This window comes from Saccostrea cucullata, unplaced genomic scaffold (genome assembly GCF_032062105.1).
Source record: "Saccostrea cucullata isolate Sc308-1 unplaced genomic scaffold, CSIRO_AGI_Scuc_v1 ctg1068, whole genome shotgun sequence".
Classification (NCBI taxonomy): Eukaryota; Metazoa; Mollusca; class Bivalvia; order Ostreida; family Ostreidae; genus Saccostrea; species Saccostrea cuccullata.
The window spans coordinates 160188-173441 of NW_026927241.1; the positions used below are offsets into that span (position 1 = coordinate 160188).

The 13254-nt window shown below is 33.5% G+C and overlaps 1 protein-coding gene across 1 annotated transcript; it reads right to left on the reverse strand.

Moving 5' to 3' along the window:
- Positions 1-9844: 9844 nt before the first annotated feature.
- Positions 9845-13129, reverse strand: LOC134273829 (low molecular weight phosphotyrosine protein phosphatase 2-like). The gene is made up of 6 exons (XM_062756039.1): positions 13032-13129; positions 12149-12222; positions 11675-11794; positions 10774-10835; positions 10506-10577; positions 9845-9953 (listed from the first exon to the last, which is right to left on the reverse strand). The coding sequence occupies exons 1-6, from the start codon at positions 13066-13068 to the stop codon at positions 9845-9847; spliced, it is 474 nt and encodes a 157-aa protein (XP_062612023.1). The 5' UTR covers positions 13069-13129.
- Between the last annotated feature and the right edge of the window lie 125 nt (positions 13130-13254).

Here is a 13254-nt window from a genome sequence, read left to right on the forward strand (position 1 = left end):
TAAATGCTTAAAATGTGGTTATTGTTTTGAAGATTCTGTTCATTTTTTTCTTTCAATGCCCATGTTATGATTTTGCCAGGAACTCTTTAATTATATACATGAATGACCATGACATACCAAGAGATGTCAATATTGTATTATCAGGTTATGATTGTCTACCTCTTAGAGAAAATATGTTATTCTTTGACCAAGTTCATAATTTTATAAAAAAACACTAAAAGATTTTAGAATTAGAAAATATATTAAATAATGTGCAGCATGTCTTTCAATCTTGACCTTTAGGTTGAAAGTATATACACATAAACATTCAAGTATGGATCTGAGCCTTCCTTCTCATATTCTTATTACTTAATTTTTTGTTTGTTTGTTTTTTTCTATCATTTTTTTTTTAAATTTATTTTATTGTTTTCTTTACGTATTTTTGCCCCTCAATTTTTCTTCAATTATGCATTCTTTATAATTCTCTAAATATTAATTTATAATACATGTTTTGTGGAGCTTAAAATATGTGCAGTAATTCTATTCATGTTAATTGTACCTTGATCTCAAATGGAGAGAACTAATATAGGCCTTTGGCCTGCTGTTCAATCCATATTCATATTGTACACTTTGTATATTATGAATAAAATAATTCTTAAACTTAAAAACTGTCTTATTTTTCGATTTCATGATGTGATCAATCGATTGGCTTGCGTGATAATTTGCATAAACGCCGAAGGTATTTATGTATAAAATTATCACGCAAGCCAATCGATTGATCATCGTCATGAAATTGAAAAATCTGACAGTTATTCCTTATACATGTATTTACACGCTTTGATTCCGCCTTTCCACGTGCTCCAAGCCCTGCTTCTAACTAGCTGTTTGTTTCTCCCTGCACGTGCTTTTTTTGGAACCGCGCCAATATATTGATGAGGAAATAAAGTACATTTACAATTTGTTATTTTATCTTGGACAAAGACATTGGAAATGTAAATATAAAACAAGAGGCCCGCGGGCCTTATAGGTCACCTGAGTATCCCATAACAACTTTCCAACAAATGAATTTGATTCGTGTTATAAACCATGCAGAGGCCATGAAATTCACAAATATGAAAGAGGTACCATTGCTTATCATCATTATACACTTAGCATGCTTACTCTGGTTACTTAATACCAGAGGTAGATCAGAGGTTCCAAAGGTTGTTATAGCCAAGGGGTGGCAATGGGGATAAGCTCCCATTGTCTATAAAAAGCTCCCTATGGCGTGCGCCTCAAATACTCAGTAGCCTCTGACAACCAAAGTCCAGCTCCTAGCCTGCTCGTGTGGTTTTCATCAAGCCCGGCGGAACTGCTTCTACTGATAGGAGAAGGGGTGAAGGCGAGTTACCTGGCGCCTGAAAACCAGTGCTTTGGGTAGATGGGGCTCATCAGTCTGTGAGGATAGCTCATCTAAGAGAAGGAAAACTCTGATTCCAAACCTCCGCTGCCTTGCGGCCATACCCAACCACGGGAAAGGCTAGGTGAAGGAAACACCGACATAAAACCAAATGGGCAGACTGTGCTCATTATCCAGGGAAGGAAAGCAGTCTAGGAAGGAAACTCCAAAATCAAACCACCTTTCCTCGAGGTTACTAGAGGTTAGCGTAGGGCCAACAACCCTGCCTATAAAAAAGAGCAAGTTACAGAAGCATCAACAACAAACCAAAACCAACATAACCTGGGCCAGACTGGGCCTACTTCAAGGGGAACAATGATGCTATGCAATGAAAGCCAAAAGGAAACTGCAGAGCTGACTCCCTTTCTGACATCCAGGAAAACCATCAGATTTGCCACTTGGAAATCAGAACAATGTATGAAGCAGGAAGAACAGCACAGGTGGCAAAAGAGATGAAGCAGTACAACATCTGTCTCCTAGGATTTAGTGAGTTAAGGTGGCTACAGACGGGACAGCTGAGGCTAACCACCGGGGAAACTCTGTTGTATTCAGGACACACCGAGGAGGGAGCCCACCACACCGAAGGTGTAGGTCTGATGCTAAGAACGGTGAGAGATTTGCAGACCTGTGTTCACTTAACCAGATGGTAACAGGAGGAAGCATCTTCCCTCATAAAAGAATTCACAAGGCCACATGGAGATCCCCTGACCATGTTACAGAGAACCAGATCGACCATATCTGCATTAACAAGAAATTTAGAAGAGCATGGAAAGATGTCAGGGTGATGAGAGGAGCAGGCATTTCATCAGACCACCATCTGCTGGTGACGGCATTAAGACTGCGCCTCAAGAAGTTTAATAACACGACAAACAGGAGGACAAGGTACAACGTGAATGCCCTCAAAACAAAGGAAGTGAAGACAGCATTCCATCTCAGCTTGTCAAATAGATTCCAGCTACTACAGGACCAGCTGGAAAACAATGATACCAACATCGAGACCCAATGGCAGCACATCAAGGAAATGTGGCAAGGCACATGCGAGGATTCAAGTCCTAGGCAAAAGAAAGAATCAGCACAAGGAGTGGATCTCGGGTGATACCATGAAGAAAGTGGAGGAGAGGAAAGAAAAGAAAGCAGTGCTGAATACAAGCAGGACAAGATCAGCAAAGACAAAAGCTCAAGAGGACTACACAGCCACAGATAAAGAAGTTAAGAAATGTATCAGGAAAGATAAAAGGGATTACATCGACAACCTGGCCAAACAAGCTGAAGAAGCTGCGGGACAAGGAAATTTGAAAGAGCTATATATGACCACAAAGAAGCTGTCCAACAAGTTCCAGCAAACAGACAAGCCAGTGAAGGACAAGAATGGAAAAACCCTCACAACAACAGATGAACAATTGAAGAGGTGGGTAGAACACTTCAGAGAGCTATTAAATAGACCAGCACCAGAAACACCTCCAGACATACAACCTGCCAATATAGACCTCCCGATCAACTGCGATAAGCCAACAAAGACAGAGATCAGGAGAGCAATTAATAAATTTAAAAATGGAAAAGCGGCAGGGCCTGATGAGATACCAGCAGAAGCCATCAAAGCTGATACAGAGACAACCATTAACATCTTATATAGCCTGTTCAATAAGATCTGGGAAGAAGAGAACATTTCAGAAGAGTGGAAAGAAAGTATCCTTATTAAGCTGCCAAAGAAAGGTGACCTGAGGGAATGCAGTAATTACAGGGGGATCATGCTCCTGTCAGTGCCTGGCAAGGTCCTCAACAGAATACTTCTCGAGAGAATGAAAGAAGCAGTGGACCCAAAGCTCCGTGACCAACAGGCTGGTTTTAGATCCAACAGATCATGTGCTGACCAGATAGCCAGTCTGCGCATCATTATAGAACAATCACTGGAGTGGAAGTCCCCCTGTATGTCAACTTCATCGATTATGAGAAAGCATTCGACAGCGTGGACCGAGAGACATTGTGGAAGATACTGAGGCACTATGGAGTACCAGAGAAGCTAGTCTCCCTGATTAGAAACACCTACCAAGGCATGATATGCAGTGTTGCCCATGCTGGCCAGATGTCTGATAGTTTCGAGGTCAAGACGGGAGTTCGACAAGGATGCTTGCTGTCACCATTTCTTTTTCTCTTGGTCATTGATTGGATCATGAGGACTACCACATCAGGCAGGAACAATGGTATACAGTGGACGATCTTGATTTTGCAGATGACCTGGCTCTCCTTTCCCACAAAGCCAGATGCAGGATAAAACAACTCGCCTTGCAACAACATCGGCAGGTACGGGCCTCAAAATCAACTTGAAGAAAACAGAATTGATGAAGATAAACACCACTGTCCAAACACCAGTCACAGTTGGTGGTGAGCCCATCAAAGAAGTTGAGACCTTCATATACCTTGGGATTGTGGTGGATAGACAGGGTGGCACAGACCGCGACATCAAGTCAAGAATTGGCAAGGCAAGAACTGCATTTGCCATTCTCTGTAAGCATTTAAACTCTTATATAGGGAGTGTGGCACGCATGGTCTTGGATTTTTATGAAACTTGGCACACATTCCTATATTGATGTATGTTACTAAAATTCATCATAAAACGGTTGCTATGGTCCATGGTTACCATGGCAAGCAACATACATTTTTCATGGTCTAAAAATCGCTAAATTTTGGTGAAAAATGACCCTTTTCTGACTTATGAAAAGTCTTTAATAGAGCAAGATATTTACATGACTTTACTTTTATGCAAAAATACATCATATTATAATTCTTTAGATAATTTGTAGCATTTCAAAAACTCTACCTCATAGAAAAAATAACCCCCAAGGTAGGATTTTTCAGGGGAAAATAAGATTTTAGGCCATTTTGAAAAGCCTGGTGTAATTTTTTGCGGACTGTTGGGAAAAAATAAATACATTGGTATGAAAGTCCATATATAGTTGTAATATAAACTACAAAGAACCACTTGGTTTTCATATTTAGTTTTCACGTTACCATGGTTACAAACTTATGCTTTTTCTAAAAAAGAAAAGTTCTATATGTACATACAGTCAGTTTCCGTATAATTACCTGTGTATTTTAAAATCAATTATAACATATTTAGATATATAATAAACAATACTTACAATAGCAAAAACAAAGAGAAAAAAATCAATTTTCATGACTAAGGGTCAAAGGTCAAGGACAAAATGGCAGAATTAAATGGAAATTTAAGGAAACTAAAAAAAACTTTTTTCTGTGTCATGACTAATACTTGTGTTTTAAACAACAGATAAAATAAAAGTTCTGGTCGGCAATAACTAGCATCATATGAATTGGTGAATTTTATATGAACAGAAGGTCAAAGTTCAAGGTCACAATGGTATATAAATTTTGCCTTTTTGTCCCCTGCTTTCACTGAAAGTGGGGAATTTATCATAGATTTTATTGTCATCATAAATCTGCCTTTCTGTGACACTTTCCAAAGTGTAGATGCCTTTGCAATGCAATTATATATAGTAACCCTCTGTGGCCTAAGGAAGACCCCCATTGATTTTAAGGTAAATGTTTTAACATTTTATTATCGCGTGGTATCTCAAGAAGCCCTCGATCTTTTTCAATTAACATTTATACCACAACTTGCTATGACGTAAAAAGACCCCTATTGATTTCAATGTCAAAAGGTCAAAGGTCAAGTTAAAAAAAACATTCTGTTTGTATGAAAACCTCTCGTTTCAGAGTAATATCTTAAGGCATTTATGCTTTTTCAATAAAATTTTATATCATAATTCCATATTCCATATGGTCCCGCCCACCTCTCTTTAAGTGTCCCATCGCCAACACCCCCTCCTTCCGACCCGCGGGGCCCTCTTCTCAATATGTACAAGTTCTTCCTTTTTCTTTAAGCAGGGAACACAGTTTGTTTTTTTTTTTTGAATTAGCATGTTAGTAAAGCATTTATACTCGGGTATTCAGAACATTGTAAATGTCGTATCCTCTATTCAGTATATTCAATGTATTTTATTGAAACTCGTAAATACATTCTCCCTTTAGCGTGATGAACAATGTGGAAATGCTTATAAGAGCGGTTTTTAGGTCATACATTGATATAAAATGCAATTAAAAATATTGAAAGACTATACACTTTCCACATTGAGTGACTTGTACAAAGAGAATTGTGCTACTTCAATTTAAAAACACTCTTTTGTTGTTTTTGTAGACTAAGACTTTGCAATAAATGTACATTTTAAAAAATATATTCAACACTCCAACTTTTCAAATGACAGTCAAAATTTGTTTCAGTGGCTTTTTTTTCAGAGAAGTTGGCGGAAAAAAATCTAATTTACTTTGCAATATTATTTTTAAAAACTTGAGAATATAGAGACGTTGATTGTAAATATTTCAACTTAAATGTGCCTAGATATACGCAATAGATGTGCTATTTCCAAAATTTAATCAATAATTGTTGCAAAAATCTGCTGGACCTGTTCAAATTATCTGTTTTGTGTTTTATTTAATATATGTCGGTTGCTTGGTTTGAGTTGATTGGTAAGCTTGATGGAAATTTTCAACTTATGATGTGTAAGTAAACACACTTTCTAAACATTAGTCCTTGGAAATGTTGAAAATAATCTGTCCCTGCCTTCTTCCTACGGTTTTCATTTTTTAGAATGAATACAATAAAGTAACCAATGACCAGGACTTACTCCACCCCTTCCAAAAATCATGTACAAGCAATGATATTCATAAATTTGAAAGAAAGCGGTTCGTTCATTAGTGATTAACCCTACCCAACCCCCATTTCCGAGATATGGATTTTTGTGCTTAATTTTGTGATATTTTTTTTCTTTCGGTAGAATGGGTGGGTGGGGGGGGGGGCAATTTTTTTCCAAGATAGATTTTCATGGTAGTGAAGGACAGATTATTTCCAAGATGATCTTAGGGGCAGATTATTTATTTTCTGCTTCACTTAAAAAAGTCTGAAGAGCAAAAAAAAAAAAAAAAATAAATAAAAAGAAAACATCCAAACTCTATTTTATTAAGAAGGCGAGGGGGACGCTTGTTTCGGTAACAATTAACCCATAATTACATAAAATTTAGCATACCACAGGTTTAAAAAAATATGACTTACAGAAGTGCCTGAGGATGGGAATCGTACCTATTATAAAGGATAGATTATTTATTTTCCTTTCAGTCAAGGACAGATCATGTTATCTAAAGCTGTATTCATTATATAGTCCTGTAGTATATCACTCTGACTGAGACAGTCTGCACTTCTTCTTTTAAAAAAACAGTTTTAATATAATTCTGATATTTCAAGTTTATTTTTTATCCCCATTTTGAAACTCTTCAGACTTTGAGGCTAATACTTCAATATCAACGAAGAATATGTAGGCCCCCTACAGAGCTGATTTCATATGTACCATGTAGTCTTGTGCACTTCATCATTTTTCACCTATCAAAATTATTCTTTTGCATGCTGGAAATAAACAGAGGTTAAAATTTGTATGCACAGTAAATAAACGGGAAAGAAACAGTTGCTTTTACTTGAATTTCAGGATATACAGCGCTGTATCTTAACAATGTCATGAATATGTCAACAACTTCCAGTCAGTTTTGTCCAATGATTTTTTTTATCTCTCACACTAAAGAGCTCACAATTATCAAAGGGAGGTAATTCATTTTTAAATTGAATGCCTGCTATTTTAATCAAAGATTTTTCATATTTATAGACAGAATACCAATCAAGTATTTGCATATGTAATTAAAGTAGATGTCAAATTTTTTATTTCTGTTTGTAACATGAATTGAAGTAGCCGCATTTCATTAAAAAACATTCCCAAATATTGCATTTTTTAAGGAAAAATCAACTTTAGACACCGTTTCCATGGTAACTACTCAACATTCATATGATCTAACAATATTTTTTGAAGTAGTTTATAAGGTGGTACTTTCCAGCCAAATTTGAAAAAAATCTGTGACTATGCGTGCCACAGAAGTTTAAGTGGTTACAGAGAATGGGCCTCAAAGAACAGAATCTGATGCATATACTGAGTATGTGAAAACTTTGAAAACTATACATTAAGTACTATAACTTCCATCCAGTTTCCATAAGTTGTGGTTTGATTTCCCCAATGACAGACATTTTGGAAACCTTCACAAAAATTTGACTCTTATTTACTGTTAGTGAAATTAAGCATAACAAAATTGATTATAATTATAATTATGACCTAAAACTCAATAAGATTTAAATTCAATTTCACATTTTACTCGCAGTATCAGGCATATAAATATACATATGTAAAAGTGCATTAAAAAATAAATATTATTTCAATTGCAATGTAAGCTGATAAGTTCCGATTCTATCATTGTGCTGACCTTTGAGGTTACAGGTGGGCTATTTGCCACGCGTGTCACAGGTGGGGACACGTGTCGCGAAGATGATGCGCTTAACAGATGATGCACGTGTATTTTTTGTGTATTCTATGTGATTAGAGAGGTTTTTCTACCTAGGGGGGACAATGAACTCTCCTCAAGCATGTATACACGTGTTGTCTGTTGTCTCCACAAACTCAATGCAAATTCGGATAAATGGTAGTTGCTGATTCAATTGCAAATAGAACTGATTAAATTTTTTTTATTATACATTGTATAGTGAAACGTTATATCAATCATGGATTAGCATTAAAATTATATTTAGAAATTTAATTCACAACTTTTCAGTAAGTTTTCAATAACTTGAAGGATTTTTTTTCAACGAAGCAATTGAAAAAAATTAAAACGTCTCTGCAAATTTTATTTAACACAACTACCAAGAAATATAGTCAAACTGTTTGACATGATTTCAAAACACTTGCTTCATGTATATATAGTCAAACCGTACATTTGCTATAAAAAAAAATAGATGCGTAGATTGAAACATTTCTTTAAAAATATATTGGACGTAAATAGTGTTGCGACTTTCTAGAAAATTGGTATGAACTTTCAAAACTACATAATTGTGAATCAGAATAACAATTAAACCATACATTGAAAAGCCGTTCACTTCGGTTACAAAAGTTGACATTATATTCGTCGAAATATGAACAGAAAATTTTAAAGTCTGTCAGAAATACATTAATTAAAATCTTATTTATTTCAAAGTGTTGAAAGTAAGAAAAATTGAGTAACATGTACACGAATATGTCAACTTTAGGAACTGAATTAATTTTTAATGTGGCATTTCGTTAGTCTTTCAGTGAATTGCCTGTGCTAGATGGATACATGTAGGTGAGTGACTGCGTTATAAACTAAAACTCTCTCAAACGTTTCATGATTATCTTTAAATTTCTTTATCCCCGTGAGTTTTAAAGGAAATATTTTAATCTGTGTTTTAAAAAGATTCTTGTTCAGTAGAAAAAACATATGTATGAATTATATGCTGTTAGTGGTTATTGCCGGGATTGGCAAGGGAAACAACTCTGTAAAGAAGCACAAGTTTTGCTTATTTATTCATCAGTTCATAACTTAAAACTAATGCTTTAGGACTGTTCACATGTAAAAATTTAAACTGAATAAGTACTAACTCAAAACAAAACTAAAATTGAAATAAAAACTTTCTCATTCAACATAGCTCTAGATGACATGCAAACACATTTTGTTGATCACTGAAGTTTCAGAGCGAACGACTCTAGGCGAATTCAAGGGCAAACACATGAACATACATGTATTGTGTTGATAAGATATGGTGAGAGAAAAGGATTTGATTTCATAAAACAGACAATAATTTGATATTGGCACCTATAGAGCCTCACCTGCATAAGATAATCATGAAATTATATGTATTTAAACAATTAAATGTGTTATTAGATGATTTTTTCATGAAACAATTTACAAACATTTGGTATATTTTTTTAATGTAATGTAACCAGTTTTTGTTTGGCATATTCTACAGTAGATCTTATATAATAAGCTATTTTAGCAGTGGATCACAGTATTGCTTATGGATTCCCTGAGTTAACTTAATAAATGAGTACTGAATGTACATAAAATAAATATTTGTAAAAAATATTAAAAATTTGTTCATATATGTAAAAAAAAAAAAAAGGTGATGAAAGACAGTCATGTACATACCAGTGTACAATACTCAAGAACAAAACAAAAAAAACCCATACATGCAATGTACATGTATTTCAAATAACATTTTAAATACACTCATTCTTGAAAAACCTAAATTAATTGCTCTTTATAAAGATATAAAGTTTAGAAGAGAGTACCCTAATCATTACTAATACATGTTTATGATTGAAAACAATTATCTTCTCTGACAATGTTGAATATATATACTATATTAACAGTAAAAGAATATATATTCCTGAGGAAAAAAAGGGAAGACATGGGTCTTCATCCTTTCAATGAAAGTCCAACATTCTAAAAATTAACTAAATGTGTAAATCACAATCTATTTTTCTGTTTGTGGAACTTGATCAGTTTGTACCTCCAGAAATCTTTGACAGCATCTGAGACATTTAACATACAATTCTTCAAAAACTTCAAATGGTGCCTGCATGAAAATTCAAGAAAAAAAATTCTTATAGGGTTATTGCATAAATATTATTTTAGTTATTATAGCCATTGCAGAACCAATTATCGGGTATTTAAAAGATTCTTAAGACACAGATATATGAAGTTAATATTTTCTCAAATTTTCTGTAAAATATATCTTATATATAATATGCAATAGCATTTCACACGAAAATATAATTAAAATCTTATTCTCTAAGTTACTGAAACATCAAATTTCTGGACAGGTTTGATTGAAACATCCTTGCACTTTCACAAATTTTAATTTTATTCTTAATACTTAAGAAAAGTGGCAATTTTGTTATTATTAAAATATAATAATTAAAATTGTAATTAAAATATATAAGTGGTGATACCATACAGAAAATTTGAGAAAATATTACGTTCAAATCTGTGTCTATATAAGCATCTTATATAGTTTTTAAAAGTATTAAATTGTATATAAAACAATGGCAATCCATATTCAAACAATTCAAACAATAATGGTGATTTAACTGATTATTTATTAATTGACTAAGATAGTCATACTGACCTTGATAATGACATAAAGTGCATGAAAAAAAGTTTGGCAGTATAATTTGGTGGTGCTTTTCTCTTTAGACATCTGAAATTCAATTAGAAAATGACAAAGTGAGAGAAAAATGGAATCCAACAATTTTTTTGGGTATTTACAAATCTAAAAGATAACAACAATGCATGAATTATCAAATCCGCTGTTATACATCAATTGCAGGTAATGTACTTTTATGACATTCATGCTAATTAATCAGTAATTAATTAATGTGTATGTGCTGACTTACCTAATATTGTACAAGTCCATTCCAAGAATAAAATTGAATTTCATAAAATCAGCCTCTGTTATCTGCAAGTTGAAAAGTAAATGTAGTAGCTGTATAGATGATGCACGATACAGGCTAAATTAAGTTTTAGTCCAACTGCTCAGATCAATATGAGTGACCTTTAGATGAAAAACAAATAAGTCAAACCTAATATCATCTTGAATTTGATTGGACTGAAAATTAATACTTCGAGATATCTGACAATTCAAGATATCAAGGGTAAAAAACATATGATTAAAGAAAAAAGATGTTAGGACTTCTAAACCACTTCAATATATCCAAGGTTTTCAAGATATCAATGTTCTGGATATACCAACTGAAACCTCAACTGTATTTATTTTCTCTATAAACTTAATTAATGTATGTGGAAAGCTTCAGCATTCAAAACACCCTAAGCTAACATGGATGGGGATCAATTTTTTTAAATTTCCAAATTGATATAACATATATGTCAAACAGTAGTGCAGAATCATTCAGTGAAAAGAAAAATCCACACACTCTAATATTATATAACACCTGCAATAGCTCACTGGTGACATCACTTTGGGTACGGGTACATGTAATACAATACTGTAAACCTATCAAACAGCTATGGATGAGATGTTATTAATAAATTTTTGTTTTTTTTACTGTGAAAACTTTTTGTAAATTTCTGACTATTATTATGTGATAAACAACCATGATCTGACCGTAATTACATGTAATTTACATGTAGTGTATTAATCTAATTAAGTATTGAGCTATGTATACAGTAACTTAATTTGCATGACTGTAAATGACTGTACAATATGTTTATAATTAGACTGTACATATATACATATCCCCGTATACAGGTATAATTATATGTACCGGTACACTTTACCTGTCTGGCTGTGTGACAGTATCCGTCCAGCATGTTGTTTCTCTCTAACATTTCTATTGTGAATTCATCTGGTGGTTTACCTTCATGCCAGTTTTCAATTCCAGCACTATCAATCCTCCACTGTAAATAGATTGAACCTAGATTAATATATAATACTTGTAAATATGAGGTTTATAATTATTACAGTATCATTCATGCAAATGCATACAGTTAATTTTCTTGGGTCGATCATGATAATTTATCACACAAATCCAATACCTTAAAATTCATACAATTTTTATGTTAATTATTAAATTTTATTCATATTCACAAGCATTTGTTTAAATTTTAGGGAAAAAATTACTTGGAAATATACCTTAATATGTTTATTTGATTGCATGTTTTTTGTTTGCATTTCACATTGTTTCAATATACAGAATAATACATGACACTCGTATTTATCATGAGCATGGAAATAATCTGAATCTGACTTACTTTGTCTTGGAGTCCTTTTGATTTCACTAAATGGTTAAAAATGCCCTCTGACATAGTGGATCGACAGGTATTTCCTGAAAATTTTAGACATATTGAGGCACTTTAATTTTTATAAAGTATATAATTGATTAATCATGACTTTTTTTCTGTCAAATTTATACCACAGACTTGCATATTAATATTCACCACACAAACTCCACAAACTTGGATATTCAATACTTTCTTAATCTTATATGTATGTTCATGCATCCATGGGCTCTGGAAGTTTAATGTAAATATTAAGTATGTTATGAACATACTCAATATTTACAATAACTGAATAACTCCCCGTGTGTTCATGCATCCTAAACCATTTCTTTATATCCTGACTGCATGGTTGTCATTAATAGCCAACAAAAATGACAATGAATTTGCTGAGAGAGAGAGAGAGAGAGATCTGTGTGAATTCTCTACTGAGTTAATGTGGCTCGATGTTTTTATTACATGAAAGCAATTATATTCTTATTTAGAAATGAATTTAGGAAATTTAAAAAATCCCATCTGCTAAACTGCTAAATGCACACATATTCATACTGGTGGCCATAAATTTTTTGGGTGTTTTGGTGTTAATTGTTGTCTTTTAAATTTTTTTAAATAAATTTTCATTTCATGTTTAAAATAAGATGAAACAGATTCATAATTAATCATCGCTGTATTATAATCAGTATATCTACAGATCTTTTCTAGCCTGACGTAATCTCGGTGGAGATTCTCCTGGGCTAGATATTTGGTTTGACGCCCACAGACCAAAAATATAGGCGTCAGACCAAATATCTTGCCCAGCAGAATATCTCTGACTCTGGGACGAGTTTATCCTGACGAGACTAGACTGCCAACACCTTACCTAAACACACAAACAGAACGGAAAATGGTTTATCCATTGGAGATGAGATTAAATTTAAAACTTGTTGTTTTCAGTAACAATACTATCGAGTATTCCACACAATTCTTCAAATGGATTACAATTACTCAATTCTATTTTTGACAGACATTTCTTCTTTCACTTTCGTTTCTACTTATGATCAGTGTTAATCTTGTGCTTCCATTATTTATTATATTGTTAAACG